This window comes from Hyaena hyaena, unplaced genomic scaffold, assembly GCF_003009895.1.
Source record: "Hyaena hyaena isolate Hyena2069 unplaced genomic scaffold, ASM300989v1 scaffold_383, whole genome shotgun sequence".
In the NCBI taxonomy this organism is placed as follows: domain Eukaryota; kingdom Metazoa; phylum Chordata; class Mammalia; order Carnivora; family Hyaenidae; genus Hyaena; species Hyaena hyaena.
In genome coordinates, this window is record NW_024081014.1 from 5,859 (window position 1) to 28,986 (window position 23,128).

The 23,128-nt window shown below is 46.0% G+C and overlaps 1 protein-coding gene across 3 annotated transcripts; it reads left to right on the plus strand.

The window, feature by feature from the left end:
* The first annotated feature begins 3,260 nt into the window (after positions 1-3,260).
* IGSF1 (immunoglobulin superfamily member 1) lies at positions 3,261-17,377 on the plus strand. 3 transcript variants are annotated; one of them, XM_039250781.1, is made up of 19 exons: positions 3,261-3,330; positions 3,478-3,504; positions 3,935-4,216; positions 4,823-5,110; positions 7,038-7,322; positions 7,555-7,848; positions 8,296-8,574; positions 8,912-9,032; positions 10,882-10,952; positions 11,032-11,079; positions 11,466-11,756; positions 12,046-12,324; positions 13,042-13,329; positions 14,654-14,941; positions 15,123-15,410; positions 15,604-15,891; positions 16,008-16,286; positions 16,678-16,801; positions 16,956-17,377. In XM_039250781.1, exons 1-19 carry the CDS (start codon positions 3,261-3,263, stop codon positions 17,089-17,091), a joined length of 4,026 nt encoding a protein of 1,341 aa, XP_039106712.1. In that variant the 3' UTR covers positions 17,092-17,377. The 3 variants fall into 3 exon arrangements, with proteins under 3 accessions (XP_039106712.1, XP_039106713.1, XP_039106714.1); XM_039250782.1 differs by having other exon boundaries at positions 11,047-11,079; XM_039250783.1 differs by lacking the exon at positions 3,478-3,504 and having other exon boundaries at positions 11,047-11,079.
* Positions 17,378-23,128: the final 5,751 nt, after the last annotated feature.

The window sequence follows — 23,128 nt, forward strand, 5'->3', positions numbered from 1 at the left end:
TGGGGAATACTTTACAGATTAATAGTAGTAGTGGCAGCAGCTAGAACACACTTACCATGTTCTAGCATATTGTGCTAGAAGTTTGACTTGCAATATCCCATCAAAGCCTCGCACCATGTTAGCTTCTGCGGTTTTCTTTTACAGATGGGGAAACTGGGACTCAGACAGTTTAACTCACTTCAGGTCACTCAGCTGTTGAACCTGGACTGAAATCCAAACTGGTGTGTCTCTAAAGCCTGGGCTTGTATCCCAAGCTGGACTTTGGAGGCTGTCCAATTCACTTAACTCTCTCTGAGCTTCAGTTTCCTCATCTGTTAAAACTGGGTGAAGTAACAAGTCTTGTAGGGTTGCTATGAAGATTCAAACTAATTAATAGCTGCCCAGGCCCTGAGGCACACAGTAAGCATTTAAACCGTGGTGGCGACGTTCATGCATAAGTGGGGCATTAAATGGGCAGAAGAAGATCTGAGATCCCTTTAAAAGGCATTGTGGAGCTGCAGAAGAGAGATCTACAGCTTGGCAGTCCTAAGAGCTGGCCCTCTCCTCTCCAGAATACAGTGACCCAATGAAACTCAGACAGACTGAAGAGGGGGCAGGGGCCTGAATTTGGCTCAGGCAACCTCTGCAGGGAGTCGGGAGAGAGGCGGGGAGCTGGGAGGGGCGGAGAAATCCTGGTCGTCAGAGGACTGCAGGTGTCAAGCAGAGTTGGTGTAGGTGGGCTCCCAGAGCCCAGCGGAAGGAGGGGAGGTGGTTGGAGCGGCCCGGCAAGCAGGCGGGGGAGAGAGGGAGGCGGGGCGCGGAGCGGGAGAAGCTGTCCTTAGACAGCTCTTCTCACGCTAGGCTGTTTGCTGCATCTGGAGGAGCTCACTGGAGAATCTCCAACAGCTGAGCGGGCCTTCAACTACCGTAAGTACCTGCAAATGAGCGCATAGCCCAGTGGCTGAAGATTAGATACTGCCCATCAGATCCTAAACAAAACCTCCGAAATAGTCTCCCTGCTGTAACTAATTGCCGCAAATCAAACTGCTCCCCAGTCTCTTCCTGCTACCCCCTTCATCCCTCCCTTTCTCCGTCCCTCTACGGATCCCAGCCTTGCCTCGCTGAGAATTTCTGGGCAATGTAAATATCTTCCCTTTTCCTTCTCAGTCTTCCCTCCAAACCCTCAACTAAGCATGTACCCGGCACCCCGCCGAGCCCAACCCCTTTGATTTCTGGAGCCCTCAAAGCTATGCAGGGGCCAGCCATTAGACATTTCGGGTATGTTATCCTCAAAAGCACTGCGGCGCTGCCTAAGAGTGGGGAAAGTGCTTGGGGTAGAAGGGGAAGGTAATAGGGCTAGACAGTGGAAGTAGAGGGTAGGGGTGGGGGTGTGAAAGGCCAAAAATGGGCGTGGTCCCTTAACCTGAAGCTGTTGGCCTTTTCCCAAATTCCCTGGGCACAAGACTCCTCATTTGGGCTGGATCCTTAGTGATTGGGGAGGGGTCAGCCATGCTTAGAAGCCCAGATTTCCTCATGCCACTCAAGTCCACAAGAGGCAAAACCCTGGTTAGGGGTCCAAGTGGCCACTTTGGAATCTCAGATGGCATTTCTGGGCAGAATCCCAGGTTGAACCTTTCCCTTGGCAGAAGAGGAACCTGGCTTCCCAATAAATCCTGGACCAAAGCCCTGGAGGAACAAAGCAACAGGGTGGCACTCAAGCCTGGGACTAGGCCTGGCCCTGAGAGAAGCAGGGAAAAGGGGCTGTAGGAACTGAGATGGGAAGAGCGTCCTTAGGGTCCTACATCATGTTAATGCCCCCTTTGGGAAGAAGAAAAATAACCACTTTTTAATCAAATGTTTACTATGTGCCCTATACATATATTATCTCTGATCCAACACAACAAAAATGCTAGGAAGGTGTTTCTCCCCAACTTCACAGATAAAAAAAGTTCAGAGAGGGTAATTTGAGCATCCTTCAATGCAAAGTGAAAAAGGCAAAAGGAAACTGTCTCCTTGGATCTCTGACTTTCCACCTGTTTCCCACAGCCCAGATGTTTGAAAATGAGTCTTCTTGTTTTTTCCTGCTCCTCCATCCTGCCCAATTTTAGCACTGGAGCAGATTAGGGGCTGCATTACTAGGGTCTGTTGGGGGAGCAAAAACAGCTCTTTTCTGATCTGGGAGCTACCTTTACCTCACTCTACTGAGCTAGGATAAAACAGCCAGTGCCTCAGACTCTGAATAGAGAGTTGGTGGAGGAAAGTTAGCTTTGGTTTGTGTGTGGTGGGGATACACCTTCCCTTGGCAAATGGATACTTTGGATGGGGTGGGGGGAGAAGAGGCAGGGAAGCATAAAGGGTCTGTCTTGTGCACATGTGGTCAATAGTGGGGTTTTTGGAAAATGAAAAGGCCTCCCTGAATTCAAATATCTTTACCATATTCTCTGAAATTCAAACAATTTTCTGTTTCCTTAGAAGCAATGAACAAAATTGCTCATAAATTATGGGCAGCCAATACATCATTTACACCTTATGTTAATTAGCTCAACAGCTTGATTATCCAGCACCTATTTGAGATGGAGGGTTTTAAGCTTTGGGGGACAAGAGATAAGAATGAGAGTAATATTGCGTCTGGGGCAATCTACAAAAGGGAAGGCCTGGATGGTATGAGATGAGAGGGGTGAGGAAAAGTAAGAAAGGGGGAGTTTAAATACTGGGCTTAGAATATGGGCATTGGAGCTAAACATAACTTTGAATTTTGGCCTTGATATTTAATTTTTTGACAAGTTTTGGGCAAGTTAAATATATCTTCTCTATCTTCTCTAAGCTTCAGTTTCCTTACCAGCAAAATGGAGATGGCAGGAAAGCCTCCTTTGCTAAGCTGTTGGAGAATTCAGATTATACATATAATATATAAAAAAATGACTTGCTACTCCTCCCATCTCTCTCATCCCATGGGCTCCCTCTGGGCTGGATTAAGTTGCCTTCTGGGCCTCTGAGATTCCAGGGATGTACAGACATTTCAACCAATCTGACATCTTAGATGCCAGCAAAGACCTTGGGTAGGAGGAGAAGGGGGTGGTGAAAAGATGACCTTGAAGTACCTTTCATGCCACTGAGGGAGTGGAAGGTAGGGCTTTCAAGTGCAGTTTAGTGATCCAAACTAAACTTTAAGGGACATGACAAGTCCCATGAGTAAAAACACTTCTGCTTTTAGATCTCACCACCCACTGAGGGGCAGAGCCCTGCAAGACTTGAAGTACACATTGAGCATCAGAGGCCCCATGACCATGGACAGGCCAGGAGAGCAGCCCACCATGTTGCGGACATTTACTGTCTTGCTCTTTTGCGTTCGTGAGTACAAGGAAGGGGTGAGGGGCAAGTGATCCTGTCCCAGGTACCTCTATGAGTGGGCATCTTAGGGAGGGAGGAGAAACTTTTGGAGAATGAAGGTTGGTGGTGTCAATGTGGGGGACCTCCTTTACCATTCTCTCTTTTCAGGACTCAGTCTGGGTATGACATCGATAGGTAAGTGAGTCCTGCCACCTCAGGTGGCACCACCTCAGGAACCTGCCACTTCCTGGAGGTTCCAAGACATCAGTTGCCTCCATGGTCCTGGACATAACTGCCTTGAAACCACAAAGATAATTCCCAGATTGAGCTGATGGGGAATCAGAGCCCCTCACTTCATGACTTGGTTTCCCACAGAATAGTAAAAAGCTTTACCTTAAAGGGAAAGGAAGCCAGACTTGTGCTGTATTCCTCAACTCACTTGAATCCCTTGAACAAATATCCTAGGGTCGCTATCCCATCCCCCACAGGAGCAGACACTCCTGTCCCCAAGGGAAGACGAAAAGAGGAATCTGGGTCACTGATCATTTTAAGGGAACTTGCAGGGCATGTTGTGGGAGGGAGAGGGTTGGACTGCTCACATCTTTGTGATCTTTGGAAATGACAGTGATGCAGTCTCAACCAGAGCTGTGGATAGAGACCAACTACCCTCAGGCCCCTTGGGAGAACATCACACTTTGGTGCAAAAGCCCCTCTCGGATTTCAAGCAAGTTCCTGCTGCTGAAGGATAAGACGCAGATGACCTGGATCCGCCCTTCCTCCAAGACCTTCCAAGTTTCATTCCCTATAGGTGCCCTTACTAAGTACAATGCAGGTCTTTACAGGTGCTGCTACTGGAAGGAGACAGGCTGGTCAGAGCCCAGTAAAGTTTTAGAGTTGGAGGCACCAGGTAAGAAGAAAGCAATAGATAATCAAGAATAAACTCCAGGTCCTAGAATTCAAACTTGCCTTTGCAGAGCATGATTTGTTTAATTAGTTCATTTGTTTACCTCAAATGCATGAATGCATACATGCAGGCATTCCACAGTTAGTTAGTGCATACTCCTTATAGGCAATGCAGAATGAAGATCCAGTTTCTTTTTTTTTTTTCTTTTTTCTTTTTTTTTTTTACTTATTTCTGAGAGAGAGAGACAGCATGAGCAGGGGAGTGTCAGAGAGAGAGGGAGACACAGAATCTGAAGAAGGCTCCAGGCTCTGAGCTAGCTGTCAGCACAGAGCCCGACATGGGGCTCGAACCCACGAGCCATGAGATCATGACCTGAGCTGAAGTTGGATGCTCAACATACTGAGCCATCCAGGTGCCCCTGAGGATCCAGTTTCTAGAACAGATCTAGAGAGCAAGCTCTCAACATAGGGGAGACCCAAGATAGGGGAGGGAAGGGTGGCAAATAAGGATCATAAAGAGAAGGCTCCTTTAAGTAGTACTCTCCTCTGGTGCTCACTGAGCAGCATTATCCTTGCTCTACCTGAATTCCAGTTCATTCTCTCCTGCCAGGCCAGCTGCCCAAGCCCATCTTCTGGATCCAGGCTGAGACCTCCCCTCTTCCTGGATGTAATGTTAACATACTCTGCCATGGCTGGCTGCAGGATTTGGTATTCATGCTGTTCAAGGAGGGATATGCAGAGCCTGTGGATTACCAAATCCCAACTGGGACAGTGGCCATATTCTCCATTGCTAACATGACACCGGAGAGCGAAGGGGTTTACATCTGCCGCACTCATATCCAGATGCTCCCCACTCTGTTGTCAGAGCCCAGCAACCCCCTGAAGCTGATTGTGGCAGGTGGGTGTGGCTATGGCTGCTGGGGTCTGATGATTGTTGTCCCTGGGATCATGGCTGGATGAAACAGGCTTTCTGAATTTACTTTCCTTAGCCAGGTCCTAGGCCCTGCAAGGCCTCTGAGCTACAGTCATGTGACATTTTACTGAAATGCAAATTATAATCCCACATATTACAAAGCAGATGTGTAGGAGCCAATCATTTGGCTAGTGAGTGAGTCCAACCGAGTGTGGCAGCTTCAGCTCATGACAGCTTTGTTGTTCTCTACTTATTGAACATCATGCATTCATTCATTCATTCATTTGACTAATATTTATTGAGCACTTAATATGTGCCAGGCACTGCCACTGCAGTCTTATAAGCTGGTTTTTAAATTTCAAATGAATTTTATTGTATTTGTGATTACTATTTTTGAGTGTGAAAAACAGAATGGATTGTGCTAGTGCTGTTGATAAAAATAAACAAAAATGGTAAAAAGTCATAGTTTGTATTCTAGAAATGGCTTTATAAATGACTTTCATCCTGTATATATAAATCTGATAAGGCAGTATCAAGCTCTAAACACAGCAGAAGTCTCCAGAAAATGTTCAAATGCCAGACACACACCCCAGCCCCAGTTTGCCCACCCCATGGCCTGGATGCTTTCAGACAGAATTGGCCACATTTGCATCAGTTATTCCATCAATCCCCACCAATAGGCTTGGGGAAAGCTGTGGCGCAACAGAAAGTACCCTGGGCTTAGAAGCAGTAATCTTGGTTTCTAGTTCAACCTCTGACATTGCCTACCTGTGTGATCTTGAGCAAGTCACCTCACCTCTCTGTGCTTCAGTTTCCCCACTCTAAAATAGGATGACGGTATCTATATGACCTACTGTATGATGCCCCTCTGTGCCTCAGTTTCCTGATCTGCAAAATTGGTATAAGAATAATGCCTACCTCACAGGGTTGTTGTGAGGATTTGCCTAAATACAATATATGTACAGTGCCTGGCATATAAGTTCTCAATAAATGGTAGATGTTAATTCATTAGTATAGCTTCTTATTGAGGATCAAATAACAAAGACTGTTTGAACTGTGTGTATGGATGTTTGTTGTATGAATGTCCTTCCAGAGTAGATTCCACTAACATACACTTTAGCAGTTACCTATTCACTGGTATCCCTCACTAGGCCATCAACTTTTTGCTGAGATGGACTGTGATTTCTTACATGTAAATCCTTATACCTATATGATGCCTGACACATCCTAAATGCTCAAAGAGGACATGACAGAGCTGATCTTTCTAATAATAGATGGGTGGGTCTACTTGGGATGGGAGTGGGTAAGAAGGAATGGTATGGGAGTAAGGCCCACCCACTATTTTGTAGCATCATCCCCTTGAGGAAACAGTACATGGAAAAGAGGGTGTGGCCCCATCAACAGATTTTGTTGGGTCGAAGACTTATTGGCCAACCCCTCCTTATTGGTTTCTTCCAATGTTGTGTTCGAAGTAGGGTCTTATTTGGCTTAATGTGTTCAAAAGCCATTTTTATTCCTGCAGTAGTATTCATGCTCTACAAAGATTGCTATCAAAAGTACATTTTCAGAAGTTAGGTTTCATGGGTGGTTGGAAGAAGTACACTTGGCATTTCAGAAACCTAAAGATACAGGCAATTACAGATGTAGCTATTCCACGGAGACACAGTCCTATACATAGTTAGAGCTTGGTGGATCTGATTAAGTGTGGTGAGAGGGGAGGTGCCTAAGTGGATATGGCCTTGATTATCTCCTAGAAGAGGCTGAGATTCAAGGAAGGGAGAGAGAGTAGAGGCTAAACTTTACCTACCACCCCCTGTCTTTAAAAAAAAAAAAAAAAGGCTAGGAAAATAAAACTAGAAGAAAATAAGGAAGAATCAACCTATTGCTAATTCAGGGTCTCTTCCCTTTCTAGGACTTTACCCCAAACCAACTCTGACAGCGTATCCTGGGCCCATTATGGCACCTGGAGAAAGCTTGAGCCTCAGGTGTCAGGGTCCAATCTATGGAATGACCTTTGCCTTAATAAGGCTTGAAGACTTGGAGAAATCCTTTTACCGCAAAAGGCCAATAAAAAATGAGGCATATTTCTTCTTCCAGGCTTTGAAAATCCATGATGCTGGACATTACCTCTGTTTTTACTATGATGAGTCATACAGGGGTTCACTCCTTAGTGATATCCTGAAAATCTGGGTAACCGGTAAGAGAGGGGAATGTCATGGCATCTATGTTAAGGGCTAAGGATATACAACTCCCCCTGGGCCTCCTGGAGAACCTGGTAATGCAGCCAGGACTAACAGTGGAGAAGAGAGCAGAATTTGTGCAACTGGGCTTAGGATGGGATTTGCCAAGGGTGGACTGGAGGAAGAGAACCCTTAGTGGTGGGAAGGGAGGCAGACTACTAGCCCTTTCTACTTTGGGTCTCATCCTAGACACTTTCCCCAAGACCTGGCTACTTGCTCAGCCCAGTCCTGTGGTCCAAATGGGTCAGAATGTGAGCCTGTGGTGTCGAGGGCCAGTGGATGGAGTGGGGCTTGCACTCTATAAGAAAGGAGAAGACAAACCACTTCAGCTCTTGGATACCGCCAGCATTTATGACGATGACTCATTCTTCCTGAAAAATGTGACCTACAGTGATGCTGGCATCTATAGCTGCCACTATCTCCTCTCCTGGAAGACCTCTATCAGGATGACATCACACAACACCGTGGAGCTCATTGTTGTAGGCAAGTGCTAACAAATGTTGTGGATTTTTTTATCACCATTACTGTATTGTAAGAAGGAGCTAACAGCCCTCTACTCTCTTGGAGGTATGAGCCAAGGAAAAATATACTAGGAAGGTCGTGTAGAATTTTTTCCAAAAACTATAGGTACTTTCTCTCCCAGGATTGCTACTCAAGTCCTACTTCTCCCATGGAAAAGTTATTTTCCTTCTGGCCAGGGGAAACTTACAGATGTGAGGTCTTCCCGAGAGAAGGTAGAAACCCAAGAGTCTTTGGAGCATTGAGGAGTGGGCCAAAAGGTTCTGAGGCACAGTCAAATTTTGAGACCTCTGATATAGTGGAAGTGGAAAGGCAGCAAAGATCAAATAGGAAGTTGGGAAACATCTGTTGGGGGAAGGGGTACTGAGTTCAAGGTCACTTATTCTAACTCTGGTTTCTGGATTGGTGCAGATAAGCCCCCCAAACCCTCCCTGTCAGCTTGGCCCAGCACCATGTTCAAGCTAGGAAAGGCCATTACCCTCCAGTGCCGAGTATCTCATCCAGTACTTGAATTTTCTCTGGAATGGGAAGAAAGAGCAACATTTCAAAAATTCTCGGTGGATGGAGACTTCATCATCAGTAATGCTGAAGGGAAAGGCACAGGGACCTACAGTTGTAGTTATCGTATAGAGGCACACCCCAACATCTGGTCACATCGCAGTGAGCCTCTGAGGTTGATGGGGCCAGCAGGTGAGAGGATAGCTCTTCATGTGTATGCCCCTCCATGGGTTTGGTCATGATAGCCCTGGGATCTCAGAGCAGTGCCCAGAAAGCTATGGAAAGGGGAGTCAGGGGGCTTGTAAGTCAGGGTCCTTGGGTTTGCACACCCTTTCCCTGGGATGGACTCATAATCATTCAAAGACAGTGAGCAGGATACTTTCAAAGCTCTCATTCTTTATGAAAAAGAAGGGCCTGTTCATCTTTCCTTCACCTTCAGGAACCAGCCCGCACACCACCTCCCCCCTGAATGTGTTCACCTCCCTCTTTTCCTATCAAGGCCTCTACTTCTGGTCTTCTCTGGCCACAGGCTTTCTCACCTGGAATTACGTTCTGAATGAAGCTATCAGGCTGTCCCTAATCATGCAGCTCGTTGCCTTGCTGTTGGTAGTGCTGTGGATAAGGTGGAAGTGTCGGAGACTCAGAATCAGGTAACTGTCTTGCTCAAGCCTCCTGTTCTTCAATATACCTGAGTCCAGGCTCCCTAGAGACTCCGACACAGGGCATGCTCCATTTGAGACAAGCCACAGAGTCACACTGTTTTTATGCCCCACCTTCTGGGTTTCAAAGACAAGATTTTCTCATCCCAGCTCTTTCTCTTTCACCTTGCAGAGAGGTCAGCACCCAAGCCGAAGGGCAGAGAAACATATACTTCTCAGAGGGAGAAGTAATCAGAACCCCATCCATTGATCCCCCCCCCGCCAGGAGAGTACCCAAATCTCCCTCCCAAACCACCCTGCCCTTCAGAGATGATTGATGTCTCCCACATTAACTTAGTCTGAACTTTTTCTCTTGTAAGAATCCAAGCTGTTCTGTTTCTCCAGGTGTTTTCTAACTCCCATCCCAACTTTTTATCATTACTCCTAGCTTTCAAGGGCTTAGAGAGCCTTGTGGTCCATCTTAGTTGCCCTAGAAACCAGTATTTCCACTGCTCTGGCCTCCAACCACCTGTGCATGGCATTCTGAGAATATAATCTTAACCTAGATGGGCATTTGATGAGGCAGTGGATTGGCCAGGCCATCAAACTGCTTCCTTTGAACGAAACAGGTCATCCTGCCATCTCCTTTGATCCTTTGGAGTCCTCTGGGCCGTCCCCGTCTCTTATCCCCATGGGTTGTGCTTAGGCTATTCTGCTTAATAAGAAGAGAAATGACAGCTCCCAGCTTGGTGGGGGCCTCAGCCCCTGAATGCCTTAGCTACTCCCCCCAACCTCCTAGCTCCTGGCTGTGTCATAGACCTTTGTGTATCCAATACACAGTGGCTGATGACTATGATTTGTGTCTGTGTTTTCCACTAGGATCTGAGGGACAGAGTGATTGGGTAATTAGAAGGGAGCTCCCTAAATATTCTGCAAAAACCACCACCTTTGAGTTTTCAAAAAGTCTCAGTGGGGGTGTCAGTCTTAGTTGTCCTCAGAATCTATCCTGAGTCTTGCATCTTGGGGTAACCTCAAGGTCAGGAGTTGTAATACACATGGCTTCAAGTGCCCTACCTCAGCTCAGGACCACCGCATCGAAGAATGGGTTCAGAAAGCAGATTTGAGAGAAAGCAGCTTGAAAAGCATGTTTTCCTGACCAGGAAGGAGGGTCAGTATTTTCTAAGTACAAATTGCCAAGTGGATTTTGGCTTAATATCATCTAATTCTACAGGACCCATAACCCAAAGCTGCTGCACATTGCTAGTCATAATCTGGGTGGGGGTAGAGAGATCCCACTCTCTGACAAGCTTAGCTTAGCACTGACAATCTTCTGGATAATTCACCGCGGCTGCCTAGGCAACCCTTCCATAACAAAGGCAGGTGAGGCAGGTCGGTCTGAGGACCAATACTGCCATAATAAAAACTGCTTCCAAACTTAAACTTGATGACAGAGAAACACCCAAGATTTTTCCCTCCACCCCCACACCCACCACCCAGAGCTGCCGATCACTCTGAGCTCCAGGGGTTCTAAGAGCTGGGGTTACAAAAGCATTTTCACATCTGACAACTCAATTCCAGCAACTGCCTAATCAGGGGCCACGGGGAGCTGACACCTGATATAGGCTGGGAAGGGGAGAGGGGGCGGGGGGACACGTGGGTCATGAAAGAGCAAGAGGTTTGTAGGTGGTGAGGTCCTCAAAAAGAAAAGTCATCGATGTCAGAAAAGATTATATCCCATTATTCTGCCCAAATCCAATCCCCATTGGGTGGCGAGCAAGCCAATGACATAAATTGCCGCCCCCTTCTCTCCGCCCTCCCCCAACCCCAGCAGCTCCTCTCGTCTCTTTTCTGGTCTCACTAGAGAAGCCTGGTTGCTGGAGACTGCTCAAGGGGTCACCATGCTCTTCATAGTCACGGCCCTCCTCTGCTGTGGTGAGTACAAGGGGGTGGGGAAGGGGCCTGGGCAGAAGGCCGGGGGAATCCCGAGGAGGAGGGGGCAGAGCCCTGGCAGCAATTTCTTTTGCAGGACTGTGCAATGGGGTATTGACAGAAGAGACTGGTGAGTTTTTCCTGCTCCAGACTGGGACATTCCTTCCTGGAGATCCGAAATAACTACAGAGTGTCAGTGTCAGTGGCCAGGGAGTGACTGGTTGGGAGGGAAAGACAGCCAGGAAGGGGCACTTGCTAAAGCTGCTGGCAAAATTCAGCCTCCAACTCTGCTTTTCTGCCTGCAAAATGCCCCACTCACAAGCTTCTGCGCTTTTCTAAGGCTCATTTGAGACATAAGCTTCCCCCTTCCCCCAGCACTTGCAGAAGGAAGGAAAGAGTTTGGATTTGTGTTGAAAGTGGAGGTGGGCAATGTGATCTGGGTAGGGGGTTCAAGGGCAAAGAAAGGGGGAGGAGAGGGAAGAGGAAAGATGGCTTCATTAACTCTGCTGTTTCTAGAAATAATCATGCCAACCCCTAAGCCTGAGCTGTGGGCAGAGACCAACTTCCCTCTTGCCCCGTGGAAGAACTTAACCCTCTGGTGCAGAAGCCCTTCTGGCTCAACTAAGGAGTTTGTGTTGCTGAAGGATGGTACGGGGTGGATTGCAACTCGACCAGCCTCCACGCAGGTCCGGGCTGCCTTCCCCCTTGGCGCCCTGACCCAGAGCCACACTGGGAGTTACCACTGCCATTCATGGGAGGAGATGGCTGTGTCAGAGCCCAGTGAGGCACTGGAGCTGGTAGGCACAGGTAAGAAAAGGCAGAGGCTCCTCCCAGGGTGTCCCTCAGTGCCCTGTGACTCCAACACTGTTCCTGAGAGTGGGGGAATAATGTGCACTGACTTGGAGCCCAAGGGGCTTGTGCTGCAAGTAGGAGAGGACAGTCCCTGAAATGGGGGAGGGGGATGGGGAGAGACTGACAGGAAGAACCAAAGGCCAGATGGGGACGGATTTCTTTCTTGCTGACAAAGTGATGCCAAGTGTCCCATCTGAGCACCTCCAAAATTTGGCCTCCTTTTCCACCCCCTTTCGTTTCCCAGACATCCTCCCCAAACCTGTCATTTCCGCTTCCCCCCCAATCCGGGGCCAGAAACTACAAATCCGGTGCAAAGGATGGCTGGCAGGCATGGAGTTTGTTCTGTACAAGGAGGGAGTGCAGGAACCTGTCCAGCAACTTGGTGCCGTTGGGAGAGAAGCCTTCTTTACAATCCAAAGAATGGAGGCTAAAGATGAAGGCAATTATAGCTGCCGTACTCACACTGAAAAGCGCCCCTTCAAGTGGTCTGAGCCCAGTGAGTCCTTGGAGCTTGTCATAAAAGGTAGAGCTGAAAAGGGTGTGCGAGGGAGGGAAGGGGGGAGGCAAAGCTCTGGGTCAGACACTCCTCTCCCCACAGAAACTTTGCTGCTGGTCCTAGGAGCCTGTGTCCAATCTTAGAGCCAGGCAGGCGTGGCGCTGGGAGTGCCGGGGCCTCTGGCTGCATGATATTAATAGCCATAATCGTTATTAATAGCTGGGGTTTGTGGAGGGTGATTTAATTTTTCTAATTATTTTCAAATCAATTATCTTATTTAGATATAGAGCAAATATTCAAGGGAGGTGGAACAGGTACCATTCCCCCTTCTTGCCCAAATGGGCAAACTGAGCCTCAGGGGACCAGCAGAGCTCTAGTGAAAGTTCACTCTTTTAGCTATCCTCCATTGCCTGCCTTGAGGACAGCAAGGATTAAGCTGGAGGAGGTGAGGTGTGTGTGTGGAGCGGGGTGGGGGGGTTCAGGAGTACCCTGTGAGAAGTCCATCTGCAAATTGTACTTGCCTTGAATTTTAAATGCACCTACTTTTTTTTTTAATAGTTTATTGTCAAGTTGGTTCCCATATAACACCCAGTGCTCATCCCCACAAGTGAAATGCACCTACTTCTGAATGAAATGCTATAGAAAACAAAGCAGCTTCCAGGAACCAATATTTGCTATATTAGTTATCTTTGTTTTTTGTTTCTTAATTTGGTTTTGTGTTGTGTTTTGTCTTTTGCCTTCTAGAAATGTACCCCAAGCCCTTCTTCAAGACATGGGCCAGCCCTGTGGTCACTCCTGGTGCCCGAGTGACTTTCAACTGCTCCACTCCCCACCAGCACATGAGCTTTATTCTCTACAAAGATGGAAGTGAAATAGCATCCAGTGACAGGTCTTGGGCAAGTCCAGGGGCCAGTGCAGCTCACTTTCTGATCATTTCAGTAGGCTCTGGTGATGGAGGGAATTACAGCTGCCGCTATTATGACTTTGCTATCTGGTCTGAGCCCAGCGACCCTGTGGAGCTTGTGGTGACAGGTTAGGAGTGGGGACATGCATATGGAGACAGTATTGACCCTGGGACAGTGGGTGGAAGGGCTGCCAACAGGAGAGTAAAAGCGCTCCTTCTTAAATTCACCAAGATAAAGCATGTGACTCTTAATCTCAGGGTCATGAGTTGAAGACCCACGTTGGGCATGGAGCCTATTCAAATATATAAATAAATAAAATAAAAGTCACCAAGGAAGTGCTTAAGAAAGTGCCTGGCACATGGTAAACAGTCCATGAAAGGCAGCTGATTATATTATTATTAATACAGGGGGAAGAGTCAAAGGAGAGGGGAAAGGCAAGTAATTCACTTCTAGGGAAAGAAGGGAGGTAGATGCGGGTGTTCAATCCCCAAGGCCAAGCTCACGTTGCTCTACTTCTGAAATCTTTTTGTGGCTTGGCCTTGAGCTTTAGACTCAATGCTCACTTTTTCTTTAGATGGGCTGTCAGAGATTGGTGGGCTGGATGGCCCTCAGAGAAAGGGCAAAGACCTTGAAATGACAGCTGCATATTATGCAGCCATTACAAATGGTAGTTTTCAAAGGCTGATTAACGTCATGGGAAACTGTTTACTATATAAAGTTAAAATATTAAACTACACAACTGTACATACAATAGGATCCCAGTTATGCAAATAGTTACAGCTATAATAATATGAGCACCCATAAGAAAAAATGAAAAAGAAAAACAGAGAAATGTATAAAGAATGATTATATTTGAGTGGTAGAATTGTATTTCCTTAGGTTTTTCTCTATATTTTCTTTTTGTTAAGTTTATTTATTTCGAGAGAGCATGCACACGTGAGTGGGGTAGGGACAGAGAGAGAGGGAGAGAGAGAATCTCTAACAGGCTCTGCATGGTCATCACAGGGCCCAATGTGGGACTAAAACCCATGAACTGTGAGATCATGACCTAAGGTGAAATCAAGAGTCAATCACTTAATGGACTGAGCCACCCAGGCACCTTTAGTATTTTCTAATTTGCTACAACGAACACATACTGTTTCTTTCTTTCTTTTTTTTTAACATTTTATTTATTTCTGAGAGAGAGAAACAGTGTGAGCAGGGGAGAGTCAGAGAGAGAGGGAGATACAGAATCTGAGGCAGGCTCCAGGCTCTGAGCTAGCTGTCAGCACGGAGCCTGATGCAGGGCTCGAGCCTATGAACCGTGAGATCATGACATGAGCTGAAGTTGGGTGCTTAACCAACGGAGCCACCCAGGCGCCCCAAACACATACTGTTTTTTACAATAACACTAGGAAAGCAATTTGCAGAAGGCGGGGACTTCTTTCACCTTGTGGTCTCTTGAATTTCAGAATACTACCCGCAACCCACTCTCGTCGCGCAGCCAGGTCCTGTAGTGCTTCCTGGAAAGACTGTGACCCTGCGCTGCCAAGGGCCTTTCCCAGGCATGAGGTTTGCCCTCTTACAGGAAGGAAACCAGATTCCCTTACAGTTCCAGAGCACCTCAGGGAACTCTGCTGACTTCTTCCTCCACACCATCGGAGCTGAAGACTCTGGGAACTACAGTTGTGTCTACTACGAGACGACCATGTCAAATAGGGGATCACATCTCAGCAAGCCCATTATGATCTGGGTGACTGGTAAGAACAGTCAAGATAGAAGACTGGGACAGAGACAACTGGAGTAGGGGTTAGGGAGGGTAGAAGGCTAGGCCAGACCCTAGAGGTGAACCATTGTGTCCAGAAGGAGAAAGGTAAAAGGTAAATGCAGTGAATGATAAGTTTCCATACTCACTAATTTCCATCTTCCATCTCTTCCTAGACACATTTCCCAAGCCATGGTTGTTTGCTGAGCCCAGTTCTGTGGTTCCTGTGGGGCAGAATGTTACTCTCTGGTGCCAGGGGCCAGTCCATGGAGTAGGGTACATTCTGCACAGAGAAAGAGAAGCCACTTCAGTGCAGCTCTGGGGATCCACCAGTAAAGATGGGGCATTCCCCATCACCAACATATCTGGTGCTAGCATAGGGCGTTACAGCTGCTGCTACCACCCTGACTGGACCAGCTCTATCAAGATACAGCCTAGCAACACTCTGGAACTCATAGTCACAGGTAAGGAGAAGGGGCTCTGGAGTGGGCATGGGAGCATAGAGAGGAGAGAATGGACTGCAAGATGCTTCATGGAAATAGTTTTCAAAGAGCTCAAGGAGAGGCAAGCAATAGTCTTTCTTCTTTATTGAACAGACTCCAGGGGTGGCACACTGGAATGTGGCCTTCTCTCTGACCAGCAGTTAATTTTTTCTAGGTTTGCTCCCCAAACCTAGCCTCTTAGCCCAGCCAGGTCCCATTGTAGCCCCTGGAGAAAATATGACCTTTCAATGCCAAGGGGAACTTCCAGACTCAACATTTGTCCTGCTGAAGGAGGGCACTCAAGAGCCTTTGGAGCAACAGAGGCCAAGTGGGTACAGGGCTGACTTCTGGATGCCAGCGGTGAGAGGTGAAGATTCTGGGATCTATAGCTGTGTTTATTATTTGGACTCTGCTCCCTTTGAGGCTTCGAATCACAGTGACTTCTTGGAGATCTGGGTGACTGGTAAGGTCCTGGAGACCTCATAAATATTCTAGATTTTATAGTTTTGAAGTAGGTAGCCCTAAGTGGGTTCAGGGCCGCTTCTTCGAATACTGGTTGGTTGTCCTGGTTGGTTGCAGATAAGCCCCCTAAGCCCTCGCTGTCAGCCTGGCCTAGCACCGTGTTCAAGCTAGGGAAAGACATCACCCTTCAGTGCCGAGGACCCCTACCAGGTGTTGAATTTGTCCTGGAGCATGATGGTGAAGAGGCTCCTCAGCAGTTCTCAGAGGATGGGGACTTTGTCATCAACAACGTAGAAGGAAAAGGCATTGGCAACTATAGCTGCAGCTACCGCCTCCAGGCCTATCCTGATATCTGGTCAGAGCCTAGTGATGCCCTGGAGCTGGTGGGGGCAGCAGGTGAGAGGATAGTCCCTCCATTGTCCTAGCATGACCCGCCTAGGATCCCAGAGACAGTTCCAATGGAGACCACCTAAATGTGAAGGTGGGAGGGTTTGGAGTCAGAGACCTTAAGTGTGGCTATCTTTCTCCCAGGGCTAGTAGGGAAGTGGGACCTTGGATTCACTCACAGATAGTGAGCAGGATACTTTCAAGGCATCGTCCACCCCCCAAAAGGACGGCTACTTCTGCCTCAGCATAAGCGCTGGCTCTGACCAACCCCTCTGAATTCTCGACACGTGGCTTCCACGTGAACCCTGGACGATGCCAGATGAGGGGGGCAAAGAGAGATCAGGAGAAAAGACATGTGGTAACCTCCATGGCCTTGGTTTCTTCTCTTTTATCATCACAGGGCCTGCTGCTCAAGAGTGCACTGTGGGAAACATTGTCCGGAGTAGTCTGATTGTGGTGGTAGTTGTAGCCTTGGGGGTGGTGCTAGCCATAGAGTGGAAGAAGTGGCCTCGACTCCGAACCAGGTAAATGCCTCATGTCAGCCTCCTTCTATAAACCCAGGGCTTCTGGAGAAACAGTGATATAAATACTCCTCAAATATCTGAGCCCCAAAACAGAAACTGTTTTCAGGATAATGGTTTTGGATCCTCCCTTAGTCATGTCTTTTTCTCTACACAGGGACTCAGAGACAGATGGAAGAGACCAGACCATAGCCCTTGAAGAGTGCAACCAAGAAGGAGAACCAGGCGCCAACAGCAGCTCTCCCTCATCAGTCTCTCAGGGAACCTCAGTGGAACTGCCAGTCCCAATATAATAATCTCCTCATTTACAAGAGCTTTCCTCTCCTCTCTTTTATCCTCAGAGACCTGCAGATCTGACTTATACTGGGAGTCAACCCCATCTACCATTCCTTGGCCAGTAATCACCTGAGCTGGGTCAAGGGGATTCTGGGAGTTGAGAGCTCTAACAGGGTGAGATGTTTCCTGAAGAGAGATTCCCTACCCCTGTAACTCCTCACTGTACTGATTTATTGGTGCATGAAACTCTATTAAAAACATATCTTCTGAATAAAGAGAGTATTCACTATTTAACCAAAAAAACTATGGCAGTGATTTTTCCCTGAGCCAATTGTCTACTTAGAGCTTAGAAATGATGTATTGGAGCTGACCTCCATGGGAGAATAAGAGAGCATGGGGCTGCTAGCACAAAAGAAGGAGCTTAAGGGGAAGGAGGGAAGACTCCACAAGAGTACTTCCCAATTTGGTCTGAGACATTGTCACTGAGTAGAATGTCCTTTTATCTTTCCATCTCATTATTGGATGGATGAATGGATGAATGGCAACATTCCTTCTAAGTTCAGCCCAAGGAGGGCAAATATTGAAAGTATATCCTTTTTACCCTGTTACTCGTAGGTCCATAGTATGCCTGCTTTCAAACATCAAAGTTAGCCCTCTGCAGAAGTTTGAAATTGACAAAATATGCTTTGTGGCCCTTACCTGATAATCACGGAGTATGTATTAATTCACTCTTAAGTCTAAATGGTTGATAAAAGCTGAATAGTTTAATGATCCCTAAAGAGAGCTTTGTTTTCCCAAAGGAATGGGTCTCTGGTATTGGGATCTCAGAGGGTGAGTAAGCAGTTGAGGTGGTTGATTTGAAGAAAGGGGCTTCCCAATGTCTCCTTGCATGACTCCAAGTGGGGTCTGGCTTGCATTCTGACCCCCTGATCTTCCTCCCTGGATCAGCATGCCATTTGCTCCATGGGTGGTAATTCACCATACATTAAGGGGATTGAATTGGGGAAGGGACCTTACCTAGTTCCTTGAACCTGTTTAAGACCTCAGAAGAATAGACCTACAGGTCCTAGAGGAGGTCATGATTCTTTTAAACCTGACCCTAGAGTCCCTTACGTCCCAACACTGTTTAATTCTAAGCCAACACTGTTCAGTAAAATGATGCACAAAGGTGCTGTACACAGTGAATTATTTATCCCAGGTTACAATAAAATTTATAAAGCAACTCCTGTGTTCTAACATTAGGGAGCTTATTTACCCAGCAACTTAATGGAAAAAAAATGCATCCCATTTCCCTTAATCCTTATAGAGTGAAACACTGAGTACTATAGACTAATTTGTATTAAGCTCTTTGGAATGTAGAAGTACAAAGTCTCACTCTGATTTCCATTTGATGAGATTCTATTGGTCGCTTATACAAATTTCTTATAGTGTTTCTAAAAACTGCATTTCAAAAGTGCTTTTACATTTGAATTTACCAAAACCTAAATGTTGCTTTCTGCTGAGCAGTACTCTCTGCTTTAAAACTCATAATCCCTAGCCCTCAATCAAGCTGTACATTTTGAACAATAAAGGGAAGCTTTTTCTTGGTCCTTAGTTTTAGGATAGAAGTCTTTGCTCAGGTCTGGTTTTGTTTTCCAATCATCAGGTGTTCCAAAGTGTATTATCAAGGCTTGTGTCAGGGCTGTGCAAATTAGCAAGTGATCATTTGATTACTTCAGCTCTTAAAACAACAGAAAGAGAAATGGGAAGAAAAGAGCAGAGAGCCAAAGACTGACATCTAGAGAAGCCTCTGAATTAGAAAAGCAGGAAGAAGGTGAGGCAAAATGCAGAAAAAGGCTCTTGTGAAATCCAGATATTGAACCTGGGGTCTCCTGGGTCAAAAGGATTTAAACGCAGGTGCTTATGGAATCAGATAAAATTTTGATAAACCTTTCAATGAGAAACAAATAGTGAGAAAAAAATTTAAAAACAGAAACAGTGAGAAATATTGTGACACTGGACTGTGAGTTGGTTTTCTAAAAACACTTACATATACCATTCTTTCACTTAGAGAACTAAGTTCTACATGTTTTAGAAGGGAAAAAATAGTTGTCAATTAACTGTGAAATACTTAAAGACAAAGAGTGGATTTGAGATTTAAGTTTCCTACTCACTGTCAGAGTTATCTCAATGAATTAAATATCTATTTATAATGCAGAAGTCGTCACAAACTATCTCAATGAATTAAATATCTATTTATAATGCAACCTTAGCTTGTTGCTGCCAATGCTCCACATGGCACTTTTTTCAACCTGGTTGCCATGGGAATCTGTTCCTTTACCCCTGGCTGGCCTCTAATCATCAGCCCAGTATTAGGTAATTTCTGAGAAATGGAATCTCAATTAGGATGGAAGGGACCTTTGAGAGCAGAATTTGTCTCTGGGACTCCAGGAACATAGGGCAAAGATCCTCTTCCCATCTTTAAAAAACAAATGTAAATTACCACTGATCCTTGAGCTCACACATCTTTGTCCCCAGCATCTCAGAGCTACAAAAGTTGTCAGGGTGGTGTGGTCCAATCCCCCACACAGTACAGAATCTCTTTCATGGCAGAGGTTTCAGGTAGGTCCACCTCTAGGGATGGGGAGCCCACCACTTCATGACACAATCTGAGAATTTCAAATTGTTTGATTGATCCCATATCTGCCTGTGTACATTCCTTTCATATTCACCAGCTCTAGTTCTACCTCAAGTTGCAACACAGATGAAATCTACTTCTTACACATATACAACATCCAGAAGATGTGAGTTGTCCTCCTCCAGTCCATAACATCTCACCAGTGGTACTTCCTGGGTTTGGCCAACATTCATTTCCAAATGTATCTCTATGTGGTTAACTCTCAGTTACCCAGGCTTTGGAGAGGGCAGAGTTCATGTCTATCCAACTCCTTCCAGATTCAACCATAGCCACTCTTCTATGCATCTTAGATATCTGTTATTGTATAGAACAATATGAGATAGAATACTTACATAGAATAGTAAACAATGATAAATGATGTAATGAAAAATAAAGCAGATATAAGAAATACAGAAGTGACTAGTGGGGAAATTGTTGCAATTTAAAAAGGATAGCTGAGTCTACCTCTCGGAGAAGATGACATTTGACTTACGGTTTGAAGGGAACGTGGACCAAGCCTTGCAGATATCTAGGCAAAGTGGGTTCTTGTCAGTGAGCACAGCAAGTGCAGCAGCCCTGAGACAGGAGAATGCCTGGTTGGTTGGATGAACTATAACTATACTATAGTGGTCAGAGCTCAGTAAGCAAGGGGGAGAGAAGGAGATAAGGTCAGGGAGGTGGTGGGAGGCAAGCCAAGCAAGACCTTTGCAGGTCTCTGTAAGGACTTTGACTTACACCGTGAACAAAATAGGAATTTACCTGAGTGACATGAGAAGACTTAGGTTTACAAAGACTGTCTAGTCTTCTGCGTGGAGAGTATACTAAAGGGTAAGAGCAGAAGCAAGAAAGATCTGTTGGGAGGCTTTTGCAGTAATCAGACAAGAGAGAGTGGGTTAGGTCAACACAGTAGCAGAGAGGTGATCAGAAATGGTTGTATTGTTGATATAATCTTAGAAAAGAGTCAACAGAATTTGCTGACAGACTGGATGTGGGGTGTGTTCTGTAAACATTTGCATTAAAAGAAAGAACTGTTTCAAATATTGCCTTAGTGCTTCCCTCCCTGGGTTATTTTATTTTTTTATTTTTTTTTACAAATAGTTTATTGTCAAATTAGTTTCCACATAACACTCAGTGCTCATCCCCACAAGTGTCCTCCTCCATGCATATCCCTCCTCCCCCCCACATCCATCAGTCCTCAGTTTTTGTCAGCATTCAAGAGTCTCTCGTGGTTTGCCTCTCTCCCTTTCCCCCACCATTTCCTCCCTTCTTCTCCCCCTTGTTCCCCCGTCAATTTCCTCCTAATCCTCCTATACGTGCAAACATATATTTGTCCTTCTCTGCCTGACTTCTTTCGCTCAGCATAACACCCTCAAGGTCCATCCATGTTGCTACACATGGCCAGATTTCATTATTTCTCATTGCCATGTAGTATTCCATGGTATAGATAAACCACATCTTCTTGATCCATTCATGTTGATGGACACTTAGGCTCTTTCCATGTTTTAGCTACTGTGGAGAGGGCTGCTATGAACATTGGGGTACATGTGCTCCTATGCATCAGCATTTCTGTATCCCTTGGGTAAATTCCTAGCAGTGCTATTGCTGGGTCATAGGGGAGTTCTATTGTTAGTTTCCTTAGGAACCTCCACACTGTTTTCCAGAGGGGCTGTACCAGTTTACATTCCCACCAACAGTGTAAGAGGGTGCTCCCTGGGTTATTTTAATCTCGTCCTCAAGAAAGAGTTTTCCAATGCCTCCCAAGCCGGGTCACCACTTCTGGAAGGTTTGTCAGTGAGTTTGTCATTGTCCGTGCAGAAACACTGTGAGCAAAATGCAAACCTGTGCATCTGAAGTGACCTTACTAACACAGAGCACACAGGACAATGAAATGATCATCTTCCAGGAGCTCAACTCACCATTTGTATTAATGCCATCTAAAATTACATTAGTCCTTGGGCAGCCAGATCACTCTGCTGGCTCATAGGAAACTATGGTCACCTAAAATCCACAGCTCTTTTTCACACAAACTCTTGCCAGTGCGATCCTTTCTTGTTCTTCACTTGTGCAAGGGATGTGTTATTTTGAAATTGAGTTTTTAACTCAGATATAAGACTTGAAATTTATTCCTGTTACATTTCATCATATAGGCCCCAGTTTACAGACATCATATATTACCACTTAATGAGCCTCCTTTGATATGCCATATACATAGGCATTCCTTCATTCACTCCTCACAACGATTCTGTGTCACTCAATCCTATTATTATTCCCATTGTACACATTAGAAAACAGTGGCTCAAACAGGTAAGGTAACATGTCCAAGGCCACCTAGCTCAGAGCCAAGGGCAGAGCTGGAATTAGAATCCAACTTTGTCAGATTCCAAAGCCAGATTCTCCCATACTAAATCCTGGATAGCACAGTGTCTAGAATATAGTAGGTGTACAACAAATATTTACTAAATTGGCCACCTTCACACTCCACTTTTTATTTATGTTATTGAACTGACACTCATATTCACTTGGTATTTCTTGGGCTCTGTTCTAGAGCTTTATATTTATTAAGCATCTTTTTTTTAAAAATTTTTTATGTTTTTTATTTATTTCTAGGAGAGAGAGAGAGACAGCGTGAGCAGGGGAGGGTCAGAGAGAGAGGGAGTCACGGACTGAAACAGGCTTCAGGCTCTGAGCTGGCAGTCAGCACAGCGCCCGACGCGGGGCTCGAACCCATGAACCGCGAGATCATGACCTAAGCGAAAGTCGGACGCTTAACCGACTAAGCCACCCAGGCGCCCCATTTATTAAGCATCTTAATCTTCACAATAAATCTATGAAACAGGTACTATCATTTTTCACATTTTTTTTGCAAGGAATAAAAGAGAGCCACATAGAGATTAAGCAACCTGCCTAGGTGACACAGCCAACAAGTGTTAGAGACAGGATTTGGACCCAGGCAGTCTGGCTCCAGAGTTTGTGTTTATAACCACTAAGTATGCTGTCTCAGGCTATTCTGAGATCCTGACCTTGCACTCTCAAGGGAAGGAGGTACCTCAATCTAGCTTACTGTCCACTGCCCAATGGTAACCCTGTGGCCCTTCTGTTGAAGTCCAGTTCAGCCTCCTCCTTTTCTCTGTTTCCCCTTATTACCAATGAAAGCTGGTCTCCAGGATTAGTAAGAAAGAAAACTTGCTCATGTCCCTAAATCTAGTCTTGATTTCTCCCCTTCCCTCTCAGAACTCCAGGACACTGCTTTCACTAGACAAAATTTTTCAACTTCCTTCCTTAAGGAGGGGTCCAATGTGATTAAATGGTCCCTGTTCTGGGCAAATACCTTAAAAAAAAAAAAAAAAACACTTGGCTGGTGGTGGCAGGTCAATAAAGGCTTGGAGAAGAAGGATGTT